Here is a 24,859-nt window from a genome sequence, read left to right as displayed (position 1 = left end):
CTCTCTGCGCTGTGATGGGCATGTCTCTTGCTGGGTAGCCCCGATTAACCGTTTGACACTACGCGGGAAACAGCTTTGTGGGAGGCTGGGGGCCGATCGAAAAGTGGTGCAAGTCCGCCAAGAGCATAGACGCGCAACGAGATTGACAACGCAAGGTACGATTCAGCCAGCTGCACTTTGACACGATTTCCAGACCATATACATAGGTGACCTACGCAGCTTTGTATCCCCTTCGACACGGTTTAGCAGCTGAGAATCACGGAACACAATTGAACTGAAGACCAACCCAGTCTCCTCCGCTGATCCTCAGTACCACCTGACTGGGGCCTCTATCCTATGGGAGCCATCGCTGCCCGGGACCTCCATGAAGCCACAGGCGTACAACGAACTATGCCAATCCATCGGGGAGTGTCCTTGGATCCGTGTTTGGGTTCGGAACATGAGGATAACCAGGCGAGTACTGCTGCAACGCCTAGGAGAGAGAGACCAAGAGGGCTGTCACGCTACGATGGAATGATTCTTTGCCCTTGGTCAGGTCAGTCTTCCTGACAGGTAAGTGTAAGTGCATCTCAATATGGTTGGGTATATTGTGCTATGTAGCCTGACAGGAGCCAGGTCCCGTTCCACAAAACTGTAAGGTACCAAAGCCGTCGCTTTCTTCAGGAGCGCCAGACACTGCTTCTCCAATAGTGAACACCGCAAACACTGGACGGACCTTCACTGACTCAAAAACGTTCTCAACTTTTCAGTCGCCGCTTCGAGTAGCACAGGTTGGTAATTCTGGCTCTTTGCATAGTTGATGAGAGAGACCTAGAGATGATTGTTACAAAACAAAGCCATCGTAGCTGGAGGGGGAAACTCTGGAAGAGGCGGACTTACTGTGTTGTCTAGGGCATCTGCGAACCTCTCCTTTGCGAATTTCTTGAATGCGGCATCCACGCCATCTGGATCGTCGAAGGCGCGCGGAATCACCTCGGAAAAGATGGTGGTGCCGCCCGCGGCACCAGCGATCAGACTATACCACTGCTTCCTTTGATTCGGGTGCATGAGGTCCAGAGCTTTGGCGAATGTGATGGTCTCATAAGCTGAAATAAGGTGAATGACGGCGTGCGCGGTTGCCACCTTTCGGATCAGGGCGTCTTGCTGCTCAGCGGCGACTGTGGGGTTTCCAGCACGTTCGACCACGAGATTCGATCGATCCGAGTCAAAGCCCAGGTACCACTGTGCAATGCAGCTATCGTCCGCACCGGCATGGGTTTTCATGACGGCTTTCAGAACCTCACTTGCTTTGTTGAGCAAGGGCAGCTCGGCTCCCAGCCTTGCCTCCTCGTCCTGGATGATCCCAACGTCCTTGTTGATGATGGCGGTGGCTGACGCCAGCGGCGGGTCGGTACTTAAAATCCTCGGTCCCCGGTTGTCGAACATCCAACTCCACCCGGGCGGCAATTTGCCTGTTGAGTCTTTGGTGACGAGAAAGTCGTAGAACTTTTTCGTGTCGAGGCCGTTGATGGCTGCCAGACCAAAGATTTCCGAAGCGGAAGGGATATGGATGCCGGCCATGACTTGGTTCAGCGCCTTAGCTGATTGGCCGGCACCGAGAGTGCCGGGGATGATGAACAGAGTTTTCCCTTTGGTGGTGAGGTTCTCGAGAAAGATCTTTGCCACTGGCTGCTGGAGGATGGCTGGGTCATCGGATGATGCCATGATGGTCAAGGTGCCGTTGATCGACCGAGCCACTCCTCCGGAAACAGGGGCATCGATCAACTTGACATCCGGCCGCTTAAACTCGTCCGTCAATCTCGACCGCACCGACAACGGTTCTGTGGGCGGGATCGTGGCGTGGATGATGACGGTGCAGTCCTTAGGTAAGGCATGTACAGCCCCGACCTTGTCGTCGAAAAGCGCGGAGTGCACGTGGTGATGGTTCGCCACCATGAGACATACCACAGGAACATCCTTGACCGCTTCCGCCGGGGACTTTGCAACGGTTGCCCTCGAATTGGGGATCTCGTTGCAGGTGGTCTGCCATCGATCCAAGGTCGGTCCGTAGATATCATACCCACGGACCGGGAAGCCGGCCCTTACGAGATGCGTGGACATGGCGAAGCCCATGGCTCCGAGACCGATGAAGCCCACCTGCGGGAGAGAATTGGAAGAAGACATGACGGCCATTTCCGCTTTCGGCCGTGCGGTTGATGAAGGGAGATCGAGAGGTCGACGCAAATGATTTGAGGTTGGATGTCGACTGGAGTATGTATGCTTTTAATATATATACTCCGTCTTCGAGCTGCCAATCAACAAGCAAGCGAGCGGCTCCTACGATCGGACAGCAAGACTGGCTTGGCTAGTCAAGCAAGGCTTTCTCTGAAGAGTGAACAAGCCACTGATAGTGATAGAGTGTCCAACGAAGCGATGGATGAAACTTTTTGATAGAACAGAACCGGATCGACAGGGAACCCTGTTCACAAAAATAAAAGGGGACAGCAGGGACAGGGACAGTACTCGATATCTATAATATTATGGCTTCGGCTTCGCGTCCATTTCGACGTCTGGAGTCAGGGTTGGCTGTCCGCCGAACCGCCACCGGCTCTGGGTCGGGAGACACACCGAACGACGTACAGGCAAAGGGTGTGGAGATGGAGCTGGGGGGGCAATATTTTGTGATGGTTGGTTGGTGGTTGAGGAGCGAAGCACGGTGGATGAGGGAAGAAACAGTGAGGCGGAAAAGTCGGGGGCGTGGCCGGCCATGCTCGGGCCAAAGCCGATTGTCACGTGATAGGGGCGTCAGGACGTGATCCTGTGGTTGTACGGAGGAATGGCAAGGCCTTATTAGAGCGCTCGCTATCGCAATCCTCGGTGCGGTGTTCACGTGATGCGATCGATTGCCACTTCGATTAGGGCCTACAGAGGATGTTGGACATTGGACGTTGGACGTTATTGTAATTCGTGTGTGGCCTGTAATGGGTACAGCGTTCTTTAATGGCATCATAACTCCTGGACTTGTGCACAGGGAGCAGGAGACAGAGCGTTTCTTAATGGCATCATAATTCCTGGACTCATGCACAGGGAGCAGGACACAGAGAGTTTCTTAATGGCAGCATAGCCCCTGGACTCATGCACATGCAGCAGGAGACAGAGAGGTTGTGGGTGGGCGAAGCTTTTCAACAACTTCCGGCAACCTCATCAAGGCTTCGAGACCAGAGCTTCAATCGACTCGATCTGCGCCAGCACCGAACTCCGACTCGTGCCGCCCTTGGTCGACCTCTTCTCGACACTCCGCTCAAAATCAAAGACTTGGACCACGTCGGCCTCGAAGAGCGGCGAGATCTGCTTGAGATCCTCGAGGGGCAGCTCGGCGATCGACACCCCAAGCTCCTCTGCTCTGCGCACGATCGCGCCCGCGATGTGGTGCGTCTGTCGGAACGGAACGCCCTTGACGACCAGGTAGTCGGCAACATCGGTCGCTAGCATGTCGGCCGTCAGCGCGGCCTTCATCTTGTCGCCGAAGATCTCGAGCGAGCCGAGAACGCCCTGGGTGATGGTCAGGCATTGCGACACTGTTTTGACGCAGTCTAGCAGCGGCTCCACGGACTCCTGGAGATCCTTGTTGTAGGAAGTCGGGAGACTCTTAAGTGTGGCCAGAAAGCCGGTCGCCTGAGTATGGAGTCAGTCAGTACAGATAAAATGATAGGATGCACGCCTCTAAAAGTAAAACCTGATTGGAGGCTAGAGAGTGGAAACCAAGAGGACGGAGACGGAGCAAGAAACTCACCTGTCCAAGGACCCTCCCAGCTTTGCCGCGGATCAACTCCAGACTGTCCGGGTTCTTCTTCTGTGGCATCAGGCTGCTGCCGGTGCTATACGCATCGGCGACTCGGACGAAGCCAAACTCGGCCGTCGAGAAGAGAATCAGGTCTTCACTGAGCCGGCTCAGATGCACCATCAATAAACTGGCCCATTGCAGGATCTCGACCACAAAGTCCCGGTCGGCCACGGCGGCCAGGCTGTTCTGGTGGACCGACGAGAAGCCGAGCTCGCGGGCAAGAAAGTCGCGGTCGATGCCGAACGGGTTCCCGGCCAGCGCACCAACGCCCAAGGGACAGCACGAGACTCTTTCTTGAACCCCCTCCAGCCGCTGGAGATCACCCAGGATGAAGGTCGCGTGGCCGAGCAGCCAGTGCGAGAAGCGGACCGGCTGTGCGCGCTGTAGGTGGGTGTAGCCGGGCATCAAGATAGGGAGGGAGGATTTGGCCTGGGTCGCGCAGACTTGCAGCACGCCCTTCAGGGATAGCGCGAGCGCGGCGAGCTGGTCTCGAGCCCACAGACGCATGTCGGTCGCAATCTGCTCATTGCGGGAGCGCCCAGTATGGAGCTTGCCTGCGATCTGGGAGCCGATCAACTCTCCGAGCCGACGCTCGTTTGCCGTGTGTATGTCTTCATCGGACTTGGGGTCGATGGCGAATGTCCCTTCTTCCCATTCCTGTTCCACTTTCTTCAAGCCCGACACGATCTGATTCAGCTCGTCGTCGGTGAGGATACGCAGCTGGTTTAGGCCCTTGGCAAAGGCGATAGAGCCCTGGACGTCGGCCTTGCAAAGAGCTCGGTCGAAGGTGAGGGACTCGTTGAATTTAAACATAAGATCGTCGATTGCACCTGTGCCGCAGGAGTGCAAAGGTTAGCAAGCATTGCTTCGTATCACACTAGGGTGTGCCACAGTGTGGTTCGCAGGCTGCTCCTTACCGGTGAAACGTCCACCCCAGAGGAGGGTGGGAGCGGGATTGGCCATACTGGAGACTCTGGAAACGGCGATTTGTAGCTTGAAAAGTGTACCGAACTCGATCGTGGACGGGGACGTGGACGGTTACTCGCGTATATAGAGCACAGTATTTCTTTTGCTGAGACCTGGACCCGGGGGTTGTCTTTTTTCTCTGGTCACGCCTTTCAATGGGCTGGCCAGTCTACAATTTTTTCTGCCCTGGTCCAGAGATGCGTCACAGCGAAAAGATTGTACGGTGCTTATCCTTATCTAACAGACTAACCACATACGGACTACGGCCACGGATAACGGATATTGTGAGTCTGACCGTGTCTTTTGAAACAGCTTCAGCTTCTTCGAGTCGACCTCGTCGTATCCATCTCAACGTGCGACTGAGTACTAAGTAGGATTGTTCTGATGCTGTTTCTTCCCCCCCCCGGATCTCTTCCGCCCTTACACTCCTTGCTCGGAACAGTCAATTAGGGCATGGCTCCCATGGCTCCCATGGCTCCCATCGCCCCATCGCCACACTCGACGCCCTGATGGTGAGGCTGAGGCTGTCGTCGCGGAGTCAGCCCAGCGCCAAGGGTCAGCCAAATGTGAGTTTGTTATCTTCCCTGCGCCCGCATCATGTTGTCGTCTAGTGTCGTTGCAGACGCGTCTCTATTGGTAGGTGAGGCAACAAAGCGAACCAGGCAATCAGGCAATCAGGCAATCAGGCGATCAGGCAACAAGGTGACGGGAGACCAGGGCACCAGAGCAGCAGGGTGGCCACTCAGTCTTCCTTGCGCTTGACCAGCGATTCAACCTTGCCTTGTGAAGAGCACAGCCTCAACCACGCTACTAAGTAGTCGGGCCACGCTCGACCTCCAGCCCACTATTGACCGGTGGTAGAATCATTGAGGATATGTATGCAAAGAACGGTCCTTCGTGTTTGGCATATAGCTGCCTTCATTGGCTCCCACTCGATGTGTCCATCCCTTCATCTCTTACAAAGTTGAGCCGATGCCCAATGCCCATTTCCCAATGCCCACCTTCTTCCCAGGCGTGCAGAAAGTTACAAGAAGTCGACGTAGCAGCCCGACTCCGACATACAGAGCGCAGCACTCAGACAAGCCGCCGTCGAGCACTCGAGGAAGAAAGACACCAAGCAGCGCAAAGTCATTGTCTGATTATCGGCGCGACGGCTTGTATTCTCTACGCGACTCAGACGCCATACCGACAGCTCCAGAGGACGAGGACCTCTTTGGACACTATAGCGAGCCAGCAATGTCACCAAAAGACTCAGGCCTAGACATGCCCCGACATGGAAGTAAGCCGGATCGTCGAGCTGAGCGCCTCCCTCCAGAATCCGCTACAGGCCCGTCGGCCGACAAACATCGCTCGCCCACAAGCCTCCCACAAAGCCCCATTGTCCCGATCTACGAGTATTGCTTCCTTCTTCGAAAGCATGGCGCCACCGTGAGATTCACATCGAGTAGCGCAGCCACTGTGCTGGGCCAATCCACCTTCAGGAAAGCATCCATCAGCCCAATAGAGAATACCGGCGTCGGCGTCGGCGTCGACATTTACAACCCAACGGCCCGTGAGATCAGGTTGCTCGACCACGCTTTGTCCATGGTACTATACCATGGCGGCGATGTCGACCTTCCCCCCTTGACTGGCGAACAACCCTCCTCCCATATGGGCAGGTGCAGCTATTGCTTCGCCTCGTTCTCTTCACAGCGCGAGAGAGAGGCGCATTTCAACGGCGGACACAATCTATGCTCCCACTGTCAAGATAAATTTGACTGCCAAGGCAGGCTGGACGACCATCTGCGAGAGTTCCACAAGATTGCCAGTCCCGACAGGTCCAACTTTGACTTTTACGACACTCGCTCCGAAAGTGCCTGGAGGAGTTCGCTCGATGACAAGCGCGGAATTTGAGCGGGCCGGTTTCTGATGTGCTATTGTTTTCTTATTCTATGTTCCATTTTGAGGATTTCTTCTAGCAGGCTGTCTATTTTCCATTTCGAGGGGTTCCTTAGCAGGCTTTGCGTGACCCATTGAGCCTACGTTCCGTTCAGACTCTAGGCCAAAGGCACTACTATTGGTTGGACTCTAGGTGAAAGGCACTATTGGTTGGACTCTAGGTCAAAGGAAGGCACTACTGCTGCTTGTCTATTGGGCTGATGGTGCTCAGTCTCGTCCGCATGTTGGAGCAAGGCTGAGTGAAGGCTAGGGCTGAGGCTGTTGTTTGTTTTTTTGCTTTCAGAAATTGTTCTTTGTCAGACTCGGTCTTTTCTTTTCCAGTGTTGCAATGTACCACTACTATTGTAATTTTCCAGTGTTGCAATGCACCCTTTCTATTGTTCTTTTCTAGTGTTGTAATGTACCCTTACGATCGGTTCCGACAGACCCCTAGGGCAGCAATGTTACTACTTTTACTCTACTTCGCTAGACCCTCGGACACAGATGACCGAGTACAAGTCCATGACAAGTCCATGTAGTTACGGAATAGAGCAGACGTCTAACGTCTGCTCCGGGAAGCTCGTCTGATCGTGTCGAGCATGCCCGAGCGGCGAGAGGTAGGAATTGATTTCTGAAAACAAAACAGGGAACTCTACTCTTTTTCATGGAAAACGAAGCGATCTTCGGCCATGGAGAGGCAGGAATACAGAACGTGGAGTGTCTCTATCTTGGATATCCGAATATCCAGGGGTTCCTGTCCGCTTGGGGACCGAGTCGAGTCGGATCCGTGTCCACCTCTCCTAATGTCCGAAATTCTGGTCGAGCGGGTATCATTCAGTTAATTCATTAGACATCATGAAAACCGAACACATCATCCATCTAAAGTCGCGCCATGCCCAACTGGTCTAGATGCTCCCGCAGTTCCGCCAGTGTTCGCTTCAGCATGACACTGGCCCCTCGGCTGAGAGGTCTCAGGAATACTTGAGTGTCGTTGTCCTTGCCGCCCGCCGAGTCCAGCAGCTGCTCGTCCCCGGCCAGCCTGGCCTCCTCTGACTTTGCGATTAACTGTTGGCTGCGGTGAATAATAGTCCCAAGCAAGGAACTCTCCGGTTCAGTGGGCTTGTGAGGCAGATACAGCCAGGCGAGGACATCTTCCAAGCCCCCGGGAGGCCGTAAAATAGCGTGTTTGACAAAGGCTCTCGCCATGACGAATGCCTTTTCACTGTATTGCTCCGACTCCCGCGTGTATTTCTTGTCGTGCTCGTACCCCTCGAACCCGGCTTCGTTGTAGAACGGCGACTTGACAAATACCAGCCCCTGCAAGGACACCAGCAATTGGAGTAGCGTCGCCTTCTCGCTCCACGATTCACTCTCATTCTTCCCAGACCATGTCCCTAGCAGGCTCAAGCAGATCTTGCCTTCCTCATACAGGTTAGGATTGATCCGTCCCAGCCCACTTGTCCAGCTATGGAAGTGCGCGGTGGGCGGCACGTCAGGGAAGCCCTCGGGTAAGTATAGATCGATCAAAAAAGGGGCATTCTCGTAAGGTGTATCTTTCGGCCCGATAATCAAACATCGTAGCAGGTCGAGTCTACTTTCATACGTTCGTAGGTAGATCTCTCCGACTGGCAACGACGTCGCCAATATCCGATGTTCTCGCATGATGCGCTTCAGGGACGCCCCTGCAGTGGAAGTTGAATGGAGTCCAAATTGATCCGCCGGAGGCTGCCGGTCAAGAACAAGAAACTGAGGTGGTGCTTCAGTAGGCAAGAAAGCTTGGAGCTGGAGGAGAGACCGTCGCGAGTTGGTTGATGGCGGTGCATCGTTGTGCTGCTCAACTGCGTCAACCATCTCAGTGTCCCCGTCTTGCAGCTCTTCGTGAGCGTCAGCGAATGCCTCGTCTTCATCAGACACCCAGTTCTCATCACCGCTGTCATCATCCAGCCGTTGGCCGCCCTCGTACTCCACGCTTTCTGAAATAGGTTCAACGCTTTCTTCGTCAGAGAAAATGGACACACCGTCAGCCCATGAATCCACATCCATCATGTCGTCATTTATGTCGTCCATCATTTCTCGATCTGCAATGAGACCTCCGATGTGATCGGAATCGATGCAAATGTCCCGGCACGGCCGAGCTGCACCCAACCGGACGGTTACCGAACCATCAAACCCCGTAGCAACGATCTCACCAATCCACTCAATTGGGTTTTCCACTCTTTTTCTTGCGTCCGTATTCGGCTTAGATGAAAAGTGAGAACCTCCATCAACCGCTGTCTCCGTAGGTATAGTCGATCTTGGCCCAGTTCTCCATGGTGTGCTCCACTCCAACGACTTGAGCGGTTCTAAACGCTCTGAACGATCTGCCCTCTTCGGGACTCCTCCAGGAGGAACAATTATGCACATATCTCTTCTTCGACGTTGAAGACAAGGAAAAGACATGATCTCGTACAAGGAAACGTCCTCAATCTGGTCTCCGATTGGACCAAATCGTGAATTTGGAGCCATGACTTGGCCCGAGGAACGCAGTTCAATCTTGGGTTCTTTGTACCAGCGAACGCGAGCAACCCTTTCGTCGGGATCGACCGATTGGACAACACCCACACTTTGAGGCAGAAGATCATGAGGTCGCTCGAAAAAAGTCATCTCGTTAAAATCCTTGGAGCTGTTTTTGGCGCTTCGTCTCGATCCCACCGGCCTCTGACGCATGCCTTCTCGCTTCAATACGATGTCAGTTGGTGCGAGCTCTACCTCAAAGAGGCCATACTCTTCAAGTAGAGTCGAGTCCGTCGTAGTGATGCTGCCGTCTTGCCACAGCACCGTCGCCTGTTGCTTGATGTAGACCACTTTAAATTCGTTCACGTCCCAACCTCCGGAGATGTCGGGCGGGATTCTACCAAACTTGCCATGTCCTGTCGCTTTATTTCCCTGGTACTTCACTGCGGCGCCTATCGGATCTCGAAACCTGACATGGACACCAATTGCGATGTCTTGCCCGGGACATATATCCTGAGTGGTCTCCGAATATGGGTGAACAGTTCCAGATTCAGGCCCGGGTATGCATTCCTGTTGCTGTGCAGTTCTGGATGGCATCAACCCTCTATCATATACACACAGGTTCTTCTTCGGGCGCAGGCCAGGTGGTTCTCTGTAGTCTCGAATGCTATCATAAAGATAAAGGTCAAGAGGCGGTGTCCTGTTATGGTTCTCATCCCAAACCGGGGCGGGATTGCGTTCCACCCAGTCGACGGAGAATTGATGGGCGCGGATGTCTACCACATAGCCATGCACAGGGCAATTGGGGTTGTAGGAGCCATCTATCCACCGTCCAGTTCGAAGGGTGGTCCGATCGACGATGACAAAGGTCCCCGGCCGTGGCATTTGAACAGGGATTGTGCTTGACCAGCCTTGGGTAGCGACAAGAATATCAGGCCTTTTGAATCCGTCCGGCTCTGGCAATGCGACAAGTGGCTTTCCATAGTCCGGGACTGGAATATGAAGGGCCTCCAAACCCGTGACCACCACAACCGACCTGTTGTCAAGAACAATCACGACATCGTATTCCACATCATCGGCTACACCCAGCCATTCTCCAAAAATTATGTAGTCATCTTTGATCAAATCCTGCGCTCTTTTGACCTCCCGCGCTGGAACGTCGTAAATCAAGGTGTGCGGCTTCGGATGAGAAAACAGGGGAGGCAATAAAGATTCGCACTCGGGCGAGCACGTGCTCGACCCCAGAGGATCGAAGTTTAGACACTTTGCGAAGTCTTGGTTGGTCGGGATAGGCTCCAAGATGTAGGATTCTGATACATTGACGACTGCGCCAGTCATAGGATTGCCTTCTCGCTTGACTGTATCCCCGATCTGGAAGACACGGCTCAGCAAGATCAGGTCATCTTCGCTCACCAGTGAACTCCCGGCAGCCTCATCGGCAAATTGAACAAAGGCATAGCCCACCGGGGGAACGCCCTTGACAACGAATTCGTTGAGAACGTCTGCCGGGACTTCAGTGTGAGCGATGATTAGCTCATCTTCCAGTGGGTCGTAGGAGTCGGTATTTGTGCGCTGGACAGTGCCATAGAGGCTTGGATCATGTTTGACGGCGACATGATCGTTGATTTCGAGGGCTCGCATCTGTCCGGCGCGTCCAAGAAGTTCAACGATGTTGCCGATCGCGGGGTGGGAGGGTGAGAATATGATAAAGCGGGCAGCACAGTCTCCCACCGGTGGCCTAGGACAGACATAGAGCACCAGTTGCGGCAAGTGTTCCGAGCACAAGTTAGTGGATGGAAAAGGTATTATCCTATATCCGGCACTTGCATCCTTTGATCGTAGAAATGTGGCCTTTGTGTTTTACCGAGCCACTGACTCGATAGTAGTACAATCTCTCCTTGGAGTGGATCCCTGTATTTCGTACAGCCTGGCCCTCGAGCCCTGAAGTGTTGCGGATAACCACATAGTATGTACGGATACTCCGTAGTACAGAGTGTATGATGCCAAGATTGCACTTCATCACATTGGTGCTCCGCCCCCAAACCAGCCTGCAGTGTGCTAAAACACAGTCCGCAGCCTGCAGCCCGCAGCCCGCAAACCACGTGCCCGGGCCAGCAACGACTCGGACCTCCACCTTCCTTTGTTCGAGTCCTCAATCCCCATCTTACTTCCTCCTAACTTAGTCTACTTTGTTCACCTTGCAACGTCCATACTCCATACTCCATACCACCACCTTGTACCTTCTTGCATCTACTAGTCACTCGCTTAGTCTATATGAATCTGCTGTTTTTAGACGTTTAATCTGCTTAATTCTAGGTATCAAACAATCCAGAGTGACGAGTTCGACCGTGTTGATTCGGATCGGATGGCTTCGCCAGGTCTACATCCGATGCGACCGTCTGGCTGGGTCGATCCACGTCGCCCCGCTGACTATCCTATCGTCCTTGGAAGCAGCCTGAAACCCCATGGCGACGGCAGGTCCCGCGAGTCCCTCGTGAACATTCGTTACAACTGGCAGCCAAAGTCAGGTTTTGGACCTCGAGAGAGCAAGCTCACAAAATCGGGGGATAAATACCATCTTCTTATTCCAGCGAGAGGCCCAGAAGACGATGACGATTACCAATACACGGGCGCAGTACATATGTCCAAATCAGAGAAATCCGAAGACCAACCAAGTTCGCTCGCCCTAGCATTCGACAAGTCCAAATCCTGCTTCGTCCTTGAGGCCATTTCAACATCCTTAGACATGAACCTCAAGAACGGTGCTGGCCACTCATTCAAGGACGCTCGCAATCTACCCCAACTACCGACAAGGCATCCTCAAAGTACAGATTCCGCACCGACGATGGGAGACGGGAGTAGGTCACCCGCAGCGGAGGACGAGGCTCCTGATGCGTCTAACCCCTACGATTATCGTCACTTCCTTGCCGAAGCGCGAGAGAGCCTTGAAAAATCTGCACTACAACCTGGCAACCGCACACCCCTTAGCGGCATTTCTACTCCTGTGCCTGCAGGAAGCCGTTTTCCAGCAACAACTCCACAGTTCAAGCCGACTCCGAACACGTCCAAGCCAACGGCACAGCGGAAAAAGAAGACCGAACACTCAACACGTAATCCTAGCCGGACTACGACCCCTCTGATGGCTCCAAAGAGCACAGCCAAGCGCGACGCCCTCAAACCGTCTTCACAACCATTAAGCAAGGCTCGCATAACCGACTCAGATGAGGACGACGACGAGACAGTTGAGTCATCACGTCCTAGTACGAAGCTATCATCCACAGCCAATAAACAAGACAGCAGCAATCGCAGACCGAACCACCCACCCGGAAGAGGTCACACGCGCAACATATCCGCCAACATCGGCAGCTCACCGCACATCATCATCAACGACGATGATGGCGGCTTGGAGATCGACATGGGCAGTCCGCCTCCAGAGGACCGCCCGATGCGGCGCGGAAGAGTGGACCCTGAAATGTTCCGCAGCCACACAGGGACACCGATCGGAGGCATCACTTCCAATGACCGCCGGAGGCCACTCTCACTATCCCGGCCTGCCGCTGGGGAGCACGGGCGCCGCGAGGATAAGGACGTAACGATGAAAGACATTGATGCCAGTTCCAGCGGGCCATCCGATGAGGACGGCGACGTCGAGGTATTCGAGCTTGGCAGTCCTCGTGAGAAGCGACTTAGTCTACCTCACAGTGGCGATGTGTCAAGACTGGACGATGAGGATGACAACGATGAAGCTCCCAGCCAAGACCAGAGGCAAGATCTCCGTCGTCAACAACATTATGAAGAACCGCCGACGCCTCCTGCCCCCACCTCCGGCACCGCGCACGACGATGACGATGATGACGAAGACCTACTTGCTGCGGCACTCGAGGCTGCACTGGAGGAAGAAGAGGAGCAGGCTGCCCCGGCTCATGGCATTGGGCTGGGCATTGGCATGGGCACGCAAGATGACGAGAGCGAAGTGAGCGAAGAAGAGTAGTTGTCTTCTTGTCTACGAAGGCTATTGCTTTCTTTCTGAACACATGCCCACGACGTAGATTCGGGCGGCTTGGAAGGGATTCTGGAGATAGATCTCGTCCATGATGCACTGAAGGATCCATGAAAACAGAACTAATGATGAATGTCTTTTTGGGGGGCGGATTTGGGTATATAGGTGTTTTCGAGGACAAAGAATCGAAGCCTCAAAACGAAGCACTGGCGATTGAGCGCATTTGACTCCAAGTTGGACTTCTGACATACATTATTTTCGGAACCTCATCTCCATCTGCAAAACGACCAGAGGCAGGCAGACAGGCTCCTAAGAACCTACTTAGATGCCTGATATACGTCTGACTCGTACTTTCCGGATTCTTTGCTTTCATTGTACATTGCATGACACTGCTCGTCACTGGCACGGACAGGTCTAGAATGCAGTGTGCCAAAAAGGCCGGCCAGTCAGTCTATTCTGTCGCCAACTACTCTTCTCCGCCACCGCCACCAGACAAACCACTCCCGCCGACCTGCTTCGCGCTCTTCGCGCTACAGATGTCATCGACACGAAGTAACAAGCAAGCACTCTCGACGGCCGTCTTGATACTCTGCATCTTGACCGCCTGTGGCTCCCAGACCCCGTACTCCTTCATGTCCACGACGTTGCCGGTGTCGCCGTCGACGCCGAAGCTTGATTTCCCTTCGGCATGTTTCGCACGCAGCTGGGTCAAGATGCGGATGGGGCTGGCGCCGGCATTCTGGATCAGCGTGCGTGGGATGACTTCCATGGCCTCGGCGACCGCGCGGTACGGCCACTGCATGACGCCCTCGATGGACTTGGATCTCTGGGCTAGACGCACCGACACGGCCATCTCAGTGGCACCACCTCCGGGAGACAGGCGTGGATGGAACATGACGTTGCGAGCCACGGACATGGCGTCTTGGAGGTTACGTTCAACCTCGTTGAGGATGTCTTTCGAGGGACCGCGCAGTAGGATCGTGCAGGCCTTGGGGTTTTTGCATTTCGTCAGAAAGGTGAAGTATTCGTCACCGATCTTTTCGATCTCAAACAGACCACAGCCCGTGCCGACGTCCGATTCAACAAGGTCGTCGACCCGGTTTACAATGGTGGCTCCAGTGGCTCTCGCAATGCGGTTGTTATCCGTCTTTCGTACACGGCGGAGGGCCGTGACGCCTGCTTTGACAAAGTAGTGCTGTGCGAGGTCCGAGACGCCCTTTTCAGTGATGACCAGGTCAGGCTTGACGGCCAGAATTGCCTCGCAGAGCTTCTTGACCTGTTCCTCTTCAATGTGCAGGATCCTGTTCCAGGAGTCTTCGTCCGTGATTTCAATATTTGTTTGCGACTCGCCCTTCTTGTATTCGAGCGGACAGTCCAGCAGTACAATTCTTGGGTTCTCTATCCGTCTGCGCATCGATGCGTGTGTGATGTCTTTGTTTACCATGACTCCGTCTAATACCCGTGATTCTTCGATCTCTCCTCCCGGAATCTTTTCCACACGGGCATAGCGCTTGATGTCAATTTCCTGGGGCTTCGTAGGGGCAGGCGATTTCGTAGCACCGTTCGTTTGGGCTGCATTCGAAACTGAGGTCTGATCTTGCGCCACGGTTCGCACTGCTTTCAGGGCTAGGGAACACATAAGGTCGGAATATCTCGAGACCGTCTTCGTGCCGATGGACGACTTGATGAGTGATGCCATCTGTTTGTCGCTTGAAGTATCCACCGGTATTGAAACCTCTTCAACAATGGAAAGAGCATCCGCGAGGGCCTTTTTGAACGCTTGTATGATGACTACGGGGTGGATGTTTCGGTCGAGCTGCGGGAGGGCTTGCGCAAGGATTTCGCCAGCTTCGATATCGTCAGTTCTGCACAAACATCCATGTCCTGGTCGCCGTACCTAATATGATGACTGTTGTGGTACCATCTCCGACTTCTTCATCTTGCGTCCGGCTCAGTTCAATCATACTCTTTGCTGCCGGATGCGCCACTTCGATCTCTCGTAGGATTGCATGACCGTCGTTGGTCAAGACAATCCCTCCCATGGGATCCAGAAGCATTTTCAACATCGCTTTGGGCCCGAGACATGATCTTATGATATCCGCAACCCTACTGCTGTCAGTGGGACGTAGTTGTAGAGGTCTCCATTCATTGTTCTCACGTTTTCGCAGCGGTGATATTTGATATTTGTGCCTTGCGCCCGACTTGTCTGTCTCCGGCTCCCGTATCTGTGTTGGAACTTAGCTAAGCCCTCTAATATGTCCTGGGTTACTGACTCATCACCACCACAGGGGCCTGCATCTTGCCTGTATTTCAGGCGTCTGGCCTTGATAAAACCCCGCTCAAGTCTCGTGGGTAGCGCTTGAGATTAGTTCGTCGCGAAACAGGAGGTTCGACAATGTAGGGACTGGAAGTATCGAAGTCTCGGACGGGTTGAAAACACGGTTTAGGCACGGTTTATGACTGCTCTACTCACTCAACCTCAGGCACGCAGAGTGGAAGTTTCTCCAACTTTTACGCCAAGCCTTGAACATCTGCGAGGCTGACCAAACACAGCCTCGCATACTGAAGCCTGCTTCTACTATAACTATCAGTAATTGCCAGGCCTTTAGGTACTAGTGCGCTTGATGCTGATGATTGGAAGTATCAGCGCCTACTAAGAACAAGCCAACCGACAGTTCATGATTCATGACATGCTTTATCAGTCCTCTAGCCCTCATCTTTATCCATGTTATCACGACCTCGTTTGGTCCCACCACCTTTGCCCGTTCGGGTGTGTCGCAGAGTCGCTCCTTTCATGCCTCTGTTCTCATGCAGCTCTTTCATCTCCATAGCAGCTGCTCTCTGCGCATCTCCGACCCTCTCCGCTAAAACCATGACTTCTTCTTTCACGGCCTGGTATTCGTCCAACTTTTTCCCAAGAGCGCCCTCAATCCTCAACCAAAGCTCCACATCATATTGAGTGACGAAGGAGATGGCCTTGCCACTTTTCCCCGCTCTTGCCGTACGCCCAACTCGATGGATATAAGTCTTGCTGTCCTGGGGAAGATCGAAATTAATCACAAGATCGACCGAGGGAATATCGAGACCACGGGCAGCCACATCCGAAGCTACTAATAAATTGCGAGATTTCGCACGAAACTTGTTGAGTGCAGCCAATCGAGCATGCTGGGAGAGCTGGCCATGGATGGGTACCGCAGAGAAGCCAAGAGTCCGCAGAAGAATAGAGATACGCTGGGCCTCGTTGACCGTCCGGGTAAATATGATCCCCGTGTGGCCTGCGTGCTCATTCAACACGTGAATCAGGTAGAGATCTTTATGCTTGTGAGGGACAAAGAGGTAGGACTGTATCAGGGTTGAAACAGTCTGATATTTGTCCTGGGACACCGCAACTCGGAGAGGGTTGGAAAGAGATGCTCGTTGTAAGGACTCGACTTTGCTCGACATGGTGGCCGAAAACAAATATGTCTTCCTGCCTTCTCTAGGCAAGATCTTCAGAATTTTGTCCAAAATCGGTCCGAAATCAAGGTCCAGCAGCCGATCAGCTTCGTCCATAACAAGGTACTTGAGCAGTCGTAGTGAGAATCCCTTTGTGTTTTCGAGATGGTCCAGTAACCGACCTGGTGTTGCAACGATAACGTGAGGCTTTTTGCCGAGAGCGATCGCCTGAGGGATCATGTCCATCCCCCCGACTAAGACGGCGCAGCGGACAGCGATCACTGAACCCAGCGCCTCCACCGACTGTGAAATTTGGTACGCCAGTTCTCTTGTCGGCGCTAAGATCAGAGAATGCAGTTGTTGTGGCTTCTCCATGAGGGCTTGTAGTATGGGCAGTACGAATGCTGCCGTCTTTCCGCTGCCCGTCTCTGCCAGCCCTATGAGATCTCGCCCTTGCAATGCCAATGGAATGGATTCGGCCTGGATCGGTGTAGGTGACTTGTATCCAAGCGACTCGCATGCTTCACACAGGGAGTCAATTATCCCTAGCTCTTTAAAAGTCGTTGGGGCCTGGGGCTTCTCTTCCACAATGTCGTCTTCCCCATCGCTGTGGACGTCGGGACTTTGAAGAGGAGAACTCGATTCCGAAGATACATCTTTGCCGGAGTCACTTTCTTTATGGCTCAACTTTCTCTTTTTAAGCGGCGACATGGTTGCTGCGTCGGAGTCCGTGTAACGCTGAAAGGTGGTGGGAGAACAGCGCAGTTTCAAAACATTTTTTTATGACCCTTGTCACTTATCTTATCACACGTGACTTCAGCCTTGTTGACAAGGCTGATCTCAGCACAAGCTGCCGACCACTTTAATCACAGTCTCTGTGGTCTCTTGTAATATATGATTACTACCTAGGTAATTGGTTCCACGGTAACATACGACGGGTGGCCGGTGTCCAATATCTAAGGTATACCTTACCTAACGTAAAAATTCTCTCAGAAATATTCTCAGTACCTACCTAATCTGACAACATCCTTCCTCGCACTCCAGGCGACGTAACTCCACAGCTACGCCGCACTGCACAAGGCATCTGCCTATCTATCCATCCTCGAGCTCTCATGTGGTTGTCCTCATGTAAGTGCAGTTCAATCCTATCCCATCAACTTGGCCCGTAGGAGTGAAGACCACGACCTTACCTTACACTACGGCCTACCGCCTAGTACCTAACGTGATGGTCTTGTAGGCGTTATGTGTTATGTGATGCGTGGCGTCAGATCAACAGCCTCGCGTTATGCGATGTGACAAAGCAAGCATCACGGGAAACATGGACATGGCATGCCTGAAGGTAAGTCTGGGGTAGGCATATCGTTTCGTCCAACCCAGTGTAAGCCTGCAGTACTTACTGCGACGCAAGCGTTGGCCCTACCTGCCCACAGCCATCCAGCTCTTCATCGCTAATAACAGTCTCCAAGGCCATGACAGTATATATATATATATCAAGTCTTGCCTTTTTCTTCACCTTCTGATCTCTCACCAGTCTGGAAATTCAGCTTGTCTTGACTTGTCCTTCTCCTCCCCGATCTGATTGCCACAATAACCTCCAGTGTCAAACTTGAACATCAGTTGTGATCTATCAACCATGCCCTCCACCTCCACCTCCACCTCCACCTTCACACCTTCAGTGCAGTCTTCCAAGCCTTTCCCTGCCTCTGCCTCCTCGCTGCGCACTCCCTTGTCATCGCCGTCGCCGTCGGTCTCGCCCTCATCATATTTCTCCACCCGAGCTTTCGCACTCCACGCCATTCCCATCTCCTACGCCCTGGCCTACCCGCCGCACCTGTACATGTTCGCCAAGCTCATGACCGCGACAAACTATGCCGCATCGAACCTCACGCCGCGAGCGAATCTGGAGCGGCTGGCGCCCACGCTATCGAAGCAGACGGCCGACATGCTTTGGCGAGCACGTGGATGTCACTTGAATGCCTTGGAGGGCTTCCCGCTGTTTGCGGCTGCCATGGTACGTGCGCCTTGGTCCCGAGACGTTGGACGTTGGGGCTCTGGGGTGTTGGGGCCCTAGGGTGTTGGAACTCTGGGACCCTGTGATGTTGGGATGTTGGATCTATGTTATATGTATGCAGAAGTTGAGAAAGCTGACAACCACTTATTTGTTCCCCTAGATCGCAGGAACTTACACCAACCTCAACGCCAAGGACCTCAACGTCTGCGCCGCAGAGTACCTCACCGCCCGGGTGCTGTACAGCGTTCTGTACATGACGCTCCGGAGCGAGCGGGCCAGTTACCTCCGTACCGCGGCGTACGCGTGGAGCATTGGCGTTCCCCTCTACGTCTTCTGGAAGGCAGGGTGGAAATTGGCCAAGGGACAGGCACAGGCACAGGCATAGGACCATGTTGGGGTTCGCAACGGGGCAGAGAAGTTGTAATAACTTCTAAGAATTGAGTCTCAATGATGGCAGTGTGGGCGGGCAACTGGCAAGCAATATCCCGAAGACGATGTGCGAGATAATCTAATCACATTATTCAGGGGATATAGGCAAGGCAGCCTTATCAAATGGATCGAAACGGTCGTCCAACTTATATCGTCCACACAGTTCCAGTCGACTTTTCTATTGGGGCAAGGAAAGTAGCTGCTCCTCAGCTTCCAAACCAAACTAGGTTCAATATATACATGACAGGAATATACCTGCTTATTTGTCTTTTGTAGCGCCTTTCTGTAGTGCTCCATATCCAACACGTCCGATGCAGGCTGTGAGTATCTACCATCTTACTTATTCTTCTCTTGACGCGTTGCAAGTGCTCCTTTTTTGGCTTTTTCTCTCTTCTCCCTTACATAGCGCCAGCTCCGCGCAACCCCTGCGGTGATGGGCCCTTTGATGCTCTGCATAAGGCTCGGCCATCGGACGGTCGATTCAATGACTTGTCGAACTTCTTCTCGTAGACCACCACCCTCATTGTCTTCGGCTATTCGTCGTTCGAAGGGTCCGCCCTCGCGTTTCCGAATCCTGTTCGGGTCTTCGTCCTTTGTTTGTTCCAGCATCTTCATGAATTCCCCGCGCGGAATATTAAACTTAGACTGGTACTCAAAGTACAGTTTCTCTCGGAAGGCACTGGGCAGGCGGCGAACCATGTGTCCGCGTGTGACAGGGTCCATGTTCTGGGCCAGTTTGGCATTTACCGTGGGATCATCCATCCAGTCTCTCCTTGAACATACGGAATCAACAAAAGAGATGTTGGGCAGGTTGTCAATCAACGGCGCGTAAAGACGGCGGAAATTGGGGAGCTGGTGTTTGACGATGTTGTTGACTTTGTGAGGATCATCCCCGCCAATACTCATCCGCGGATCTCCCATGTACGAAATCCCCGCGATTGTCGAGTAAAGCTCTTGTTCGGTGAATTCAGGAGGCAGAAGGAGAAGCGCTGCGCGCACAGCGGCAATCAAATTGACCTGATTCGCCAGTCGCACAGCAGGGTTGTCTCGCAAGATTTTGACTGGCTTTTGCAGTCTACCGGCCAGATAGAGAGTGTTCCACTCGGAAAGATCTTTGCACAGGGTGTCTAGGTTGACCACTCCGTATTTGATCAGCGTTCCGTTGACGGTGACGTAGGGGTTGAAATATACACCGGCTCCAAAAGAGTCTTGAATCTTTGAGACAGCGTATGATCCCAGAGAACCGACGGTAGAGTAATGATCCCGATGTTCTTGCAGATTGAGTGAGTGCCAATGTTGGGTATATGAGACACCAAATATGAAATCAATCATCTTCTGATTGCCATCTTGAACTTTGGTGATTGCTTCAGGAGGCGAGGGGTGGAGAGTTGCGTTCCCACCCGCTTGGTTCGAGCTCTGGGGAAAGACACCCGAACCGTACGCAAAGGCATATCTGATCGGTGCTCGAAACTTCCAGAGTATTTGCCGCAAGGCTTCCTTGAACTCTTCATTGATGAGTATATGTTGATTGACTCCAAAATCCTTCCCTGGCAGTTCGGAGAACTTGGATATACTGAGGTCGGGGTTGTCCTCCCAGTCATGCGTGCTTAAGGAGGAAGCACTCGAGCTGGTAGATTCGGCAGAGGGAGATTGTTTCTGGGATGCGTTGGAACTGCTCGGGGAAGAGTGCGCCGTGGAGGACGAGGAGGCAGAGCTCGAGGGTTGCCTTGCGTTGGCGCTGTTGAATCCTGGAGGTGGTCCAGTGTCTCGTCTGCCCTCTTCGCCGATACTAGCATAACCGCGAGCGCCATAAGTAGCAGGCAGCCGTCTGGAGGCTATGAGCAGGGGGAGTCGCGTAGATGCGCCGCAAATATCCTGGATTCCTCTCTTGCCCAAGACACTGGGCACGACTCGCATGGACATCTTTGAAGTGATCGACTGTTTGTTCTCGGGGCTACAACCATTCTCGGATCTGCTACTCGCTATGAGACCACCAGAGGCTGTGTTGCTGGATCATTCGAGCTTGTCTGCGTTCCATTTGCTGGGTCCACGTACTCCATACAATATGTCCGACTCTCACCTTGCGTCATGGTTGGCTGCCATTCTTGGAGGAAAGCTTGCTGCTATAGAGATGCAGTGAGGGATTAGGGGAAGGTATGCCGGGAGGAGGCCTGAGGGCCTGTCGTCTGCCAAGCCTGACGCGGCGCTGGATGTTCGCATTCGGCAACAACAAACAAAAGCGACTGCGACGAGCAGCAACCTTTGTTAGACAACTATTACAACCAACAACCGACTCAATGGAGTTTGCTACACTGGAAGCACGGCTGGCGACCTTTGAAAAGCCCTCAAAGCGCTCAAAATTAGGATGGCCCCACAAAACACCGACACCAGAAGAACTCGCCAGAGCGGGCTTCTACTTCAAACCCTCCAGCTCGAGCAATGATAACACCATATGCTTCCTTTGCGAGAGAGCGCTTGGTGGATGGGAGCCTGATGATGATCCAGTGCAAGAACATTTGAAACACTCGGATGACTGCGGTTGGGCCGTGTTGATGAGCATTGCACAAGATGCTACTTGGGATAAGAACAATATGGAAGACCCGACGGGGCCACAAATTACAGACGCGCGAAGGAGCACCTTCTCAATAGGATGGCCGCACGAGTCCAAGCGTGGATGGACATGTAAAGTTGAAAAAATGGTGGAAGCAGGCTGGCATTATGTTCCCACACCCGACAGCGACGACTTTGTCAGCTGCGTCTATTGCAAGCTATCTGTAGACGGGTGGGAGCCGAAGGACAATCCTTTCAGCGAGCATTACCGTCGATCTCCTGAGTGTCCGTTCTTCCACTTCGCTGGTACAACTGCGCCATCGAAACGGCCCAAAGCAAAGAAAGGTCGCGCGTCAAGAGCGTCGCGGACATCAAAAGCCTCGACAAGACTGTCCACTCAGTCTAACTCAACAATGCTATCCGAAGCTCCAAGCATCATGGAAATACCGGACTTGGACGAATCAATTGACGCCAGCGAGATCTCAGTTATGTCCACAATGTCCACGGCTTCGACCGCAACTACCAAAGGCAAACGGAAAGGGGCCGGAGGCAGAGCAAAGGCCACGAAGGCGAAAAGGACCAAGACAACAAGGTCAACAAAGACCAAAAAAGGCCAGGCCGAGCCTGAAGCCGAGCCCGAGCCTGAACATGAACTTGATGTTGCAGAAGCACAAGCTCACGAAGAAGTCGAGGCGGAACAGGTTTCGATACCTCCCGAAGATACGCGACCGCAGCCCTCTGCCATCTCACGACCGCAAGGCTTGCCCAGCCCACCTGCTGATGTGGCCTACCCCACTATACCAGGCAGTCCCGGGGTACCTGATAAAATGATACGGCTAAGCCCCGTTGGCGCCCCTCCGCAGACCTCTCCCACGCCTATTAAGACAAGACAGCGGACGCCTGGGAGGAGGTCAACAGCGACTCCCAAAGCGACCATTGCCATTCAACCGCAAGCCGAGGCCATTCGCTCTCCGACACAGCACAGCCCATCACCTCCATCAGATATCGAAAATGCACCTCCTAGCGCGCAACCTGCGTCAGCGCATGTGTCTGTGGCGCACGTACAGACTATTCCCCTCGCACCGTCCTCTCCCGGGACACCAGTTCCAGCCTGGGCATCCTCCGACGTAGAACTCATCTTCCAATCATCAACGACCCCTCAGCCCGCGGATCTTGTCGCACTTACGGGCGGCACATTGTCGACGCACGAGGAATCCCTGACGGTACAGGAGTGGATTGAGTATATTGCCGAACAGGCGGAAGCGGGCCTGCGAGCCGAGGCAGAGCGCGTAGTGGGTATCTTCGAACGAGAAGGCCAGAGGGCAATGGGCGTCTTGGAGAGCATTGTCTGTGTTTGAGATCAAGTCGGAAGTTGACCTAAAGTGGAAATCACGGAAAGGAATCATGGGGATTTTTATGACTCGCAGGCATTGGGAAGGGGTAGGATACGGAGCAAGGTGTTCTGGCACGGCCATGGTTTGGATTCAATTCAATTGGGTTTAGCATCACGAATTGCAATGGTCCTCTGAAAGGGGTCTTCACATTTCCAAGTCGGCACATATGGCCTTTGTGCTCGACCAGTCGAACCTTGACCAAAGATCTGCGTATGGCGAGATTCCTTCTTGTCATCTCTCACCCCTTCTTTCTTGAAGGCTCCTGCACCGACAGTGCATCTCCATCATCTTTCTGCAAGCCTAAGGAGCAGACCATTCGAGTAACCATGCACATGATAGTATCGCTGATTTATAGAGTACTCAGCAGGACGAGGACGAGGTGTTTGGGGTATCATCATATTCGCAACGACCATCCTGATACAGAAAGCAAAACAAGCTCTGGGTGTAGTGATGGGTTCCGTGTCTTAGACGGCAATGTCGGCGCCAACCACATCCCGCTCCTCAATCAGCTGGCTCGTCGGTTCGGTGCTGGTGCCAGCCAAGGCGGCATCGAGACTGCGGAAACTTTCAATTTCCTGGATCTTGGCTGTTATGCAAAACGGTTAGCTAAGGAAACACCCCAGGTCTATCATAGGGGAGCGACTGGGATTTGAAAGTCGTGGACGCAACTCACCATCGCTAACGGGGCTGGTGGTGAAAATGGCCTTCTCGCGCTCGCCCAGGCTGGGATAGATGCCCTCATTGATCAGCGTTTCGGCGAGCACGCGCTTGTTGGTGTCGGTGTCTTTGCCCTGGGCAGCCAGCTCTTCGCGCGCCCTTTCCAGGCACTCATGGTAATAGCTGGAGTGGTTGATGTTGCAGACTTGGTCCCAACTCTCGGACTTGTGGATGGGGCAGAAATACCGCGAGCAGAGAAGGCACGTCTCGAGGTACTTGGTGGTAGGCGAGAAGTCGCCCGGGTTCTGTTCGTCACAAAGATAACATGACTGGACGAGGACGGGTTTCTGTGGTCTCGCTTTGGGAGGCGTGGGGTCCGCTGACACCGAGGAAAAGGCGGAGGGTGTTTGGCGGGCCGCTGACACTGAGGAAGTCGCTGCTCCGGGAGTGTTGATGACAATGGTGGGAGGGAGCGCTGACGAGGACATGTCTTGAGAAAGCTAGCGTAATAAGCCTGATATGTAGGTACGAAGTAGGAGCCTGTGGACGGGGACAAGGGCAAGAGTAAGACTTGAGGTGTTAGCAGGGTCAGTAAATGCGGGAACGACGGTGAGATATATAGAGATACGAGGTCAATGGGCGGCCTTATTGAGTCTATTCAAGTCTGCGATCCCCTGCGATCCCGACGGCCGATCAGGAAGAGTTGTGCGGTGATGATCTTACTCGAATCAGAGCGCCTCGATCTCTACTCCGTAGGCCGGACAGGTGGCACAGACACAAAAGGGGAATCAGCCCTCAGCCCTGCAAGCGCGTCGTCGATTTGGGTTTCGACGGTGATCCGTACGCCACACCCCGCGAGATCCAGCACCACCAAGCACAAGCAGTGACTTGGTCGATTACGACTGTGGCTTGCCAAGTGGTCTGGTTCTTGAGTACTAGTGACAGGTGGGATGGGGCCCTGAGGCCATCGTGCTGGACTGCGCGGTCCACAAAGGCAAGACCCGTTCCATTCAGGAGGATGGGCACCTAATGGGGGCGATATAGGAGCCGCCGAGGTCATCATTATCGTTATTGGATGAATGGGGGATGCTGATCGTTCATCGACTCTGATAGACTGGAGCGAGAGAAGAGAGGACCAGACGATGCTCCGTACTCCATACCTACGAGTAACTGCGAGCGCAGGC

The 24,859-nt window shown here is 53.5% G+C and overlaps 11 protein-coding genes across 11 annotated transcripts; 4 read left to right on the top strand and 7 right to left on the bottom strand.

Moving 5' to 3' along the window:
- Positions 1-717: 717 nt before the first annotated feature.
- Positions 718-2,172, bottom strand: A1O3_06626 (uncharacterized protein; the record flags this gene model as incomplete). Its single annotated transcript, XM_007736744.1, has 2 exons — positions 718-810; positions 880-2,172. 2 exons carry the CDS (start codon positions 2,170-2,172, stop codon positions 718-720), a joined length of 1,386 nt encoding a protein of 461 aa, XP_007734934.1.
- A 1,011-nt stretch (positions 2,173-3,183) lies between these two features.
- On the bottom strand, positions 3,184-4,786 carry A1O3_06625 (argininosuccinate lyase; the record flags this gene model as incomplete). Its single annotated transcript, XM_007736743.1, has 3 exons — positions 3,184-3,654; positions 3,773-4,653; positions 4,741-4,786. The coding sequence occupies 3 exons, from the start codon at positions 4,784-4,786 to the stop codon at positions 3,184-3,186; spliced, it is 1,398 nt and encodes a 465-aa protein (XP_007734933.1).
- A 996-nt stretch (positions 4,787-5,782) lies between these two features.
- A1O3_06624 (uncharacterized protein) lies at positions 5,783-6,682 on the top strand (the record flags this gene model as incomplete). Its single annotated transcript, XM_007736742.1, has 1 exon — positions 5,783-6,682. The coding sequence occupies one exon, from the start codon at positions 5,783-5,785 to the stop codon at positions 6,680-6,682; it is 900 nt and encodes a 299-aa protein (XP_007734932.1).
- A 903-nt stretch (positions 6,683-7,585) lies between these two features.
- A1O3_06623 (uncharacterized protein) lies at positions 7,586-10,840 on the bottom strand (the record flags this gene model as incomplete). The annotated part of the gene is made up of 1 exon (XM_007736741.1): positions 7,586-10,840. The coding sequence occupies one exon, from the start codon at positions 10,838-10,840 to the stop codon at positions 7,586-7,588; it is 3,255 nt and encodes a 1,084-aa protein (XP_007734931.1).
- A 724-nt stretch (positions 10,841-11,564) lies between these two features.
- Positions 11,565-13,190, top strand: A1O3_06622 (uncharacterized protein; the record flags this gene model as incomplete). Its single annotated transcript, XM_007736740.1, has 1 exon — positions 11,565-13,190. One exon carries the CDS (start codon positions 11,565-11,567, stop codon positions 13,188-13,190), a length of 1,626 nt encoding a protein of 541 aa, XP_007734930.1.
- A 475-nt stretch (positions 13,191-13,665) lies between these two features.
- A1O3_06621 (T-complex protein 1 subunit gamma) lies at positions 13,666-15,497 on the bottom strand (the record flags this gene model as incomplete). Its single annotated transcript, XM_007736739.1, has 5 exons — positions 13,666-14,730; positions 14,785-15,047; positions 15,097-15,305; positions 15,358-15,424; positions 15,473-15,497. 5 exons carry the CDS (start codon positions 15,495-15,497, stop codon positions 13,666-13,668), a joined length of 1,629 nt encoding a protein of 542 aa, XP_007734929.1.
- Positions 15,498-15,905: 408 nt separating this feature from the next.
- A1O3_06620 (ATP-dependent rRNA helicase RRP3) lies at positions 15,906-17,345 on the bottom strand (the record flags this gene model as incomplete). The annotated part of the gene is made up of 1 exon (XM_007736738.1): positions 15,906-17,345. The coding sequence occupies one exon, from the start codon at positions 17,343-17,345 to the stop codon at positions 15,906-15,908; it is 1,440 nt and encodes a 479-aa protein (XP_007734928.1).
- Positions 17,346-18,267: 922 nt separating this feature from the next.
- On the top strand, positions 18,268-19,030 carry A1O3_06619 (uncharacterized protein; the record flags this gene model as incomplete). Its single annotated transcript, XM_007736737.1, has 2 exons — positions 18,268-18,645; positions 18,806-19,030. 2 exons carry the CDS (start codon positions 18,268-18,270, stop codon positions 19,028-19,030), a joined length of 603 nt encoding a protein of 200 aa, XP_007734927.1.
- Positions 19,031-19,410: 380 nt separating this feature from the next.
- Positions 19,411-20,997, bottom strand: A1O3_06618 (uncharacterized protein; the record flags this gene model as incomplete). Its single annotated transcript, XM_007736736.1, has 1 exon — positions 19,411-20,997. The coding sequence occupies one exon, from the start codon at positions 20,995-20,997 to the stop codon at positions 19,411-19,413; it is 1,587 nt and encodes a 528-aa protein (XP_007734926.1).
- Positions 20,998-21,371: 374 nt separating this feature from the next.
- Positions 21,372-22,982, top strand: A1O3_06617 (uncharacterized protein; the record flags this gene model as incomplete). Its single annotated transcript, XM_007736735.1, has 1 exon — positions 21,372-22,982. One exon carries the CDS (start codon positions 21,372-21,374, stop codon positions 22,980-22,982), a length of 1,611 nt encoding a protein of 536 aa, XP_007734925.1.
- Positions 22,983-23,482: 500 nt separating this feature from the next.
- A1O3_06616 (uncharacterized protein) lies at positions 23,483-24,163 on the bottom strand (the record flags this gene model as incomplete). Its single annotated transcript, XM_007736734.1, has 2 exons — positions 23,483-23,604; positions 23,692-24,163. The coding sequence occupies 2 exons, from the start codon at positions 24,161-24,163 to the stop codon at positions 23,483-23,485; spliced, it is 594 nt and encodes a 197-aa protein (XP_007734924.1).
- Between the last annotated feature and the right edge of the window lie 696 nt (positions 24,164-24,859).

This window comes from Capronia epimyces, assembly GCF_000585565.1.
Source record: "Capronia epimyces CBS 606.96 chromosome Unknown aczIQ-supercont1.5, whole genome shotgun sequence".
Lineage (NCBI taxonomy): Eukaryota > Fungi > Ascomycota > Eurotiomycetes > Chaetothyriales > Herpotrichiellaceae > Capronia > Capronia epimyces.
This window is presented reverse-complemented; position numbering and strand designations above follow the sequence as displayed.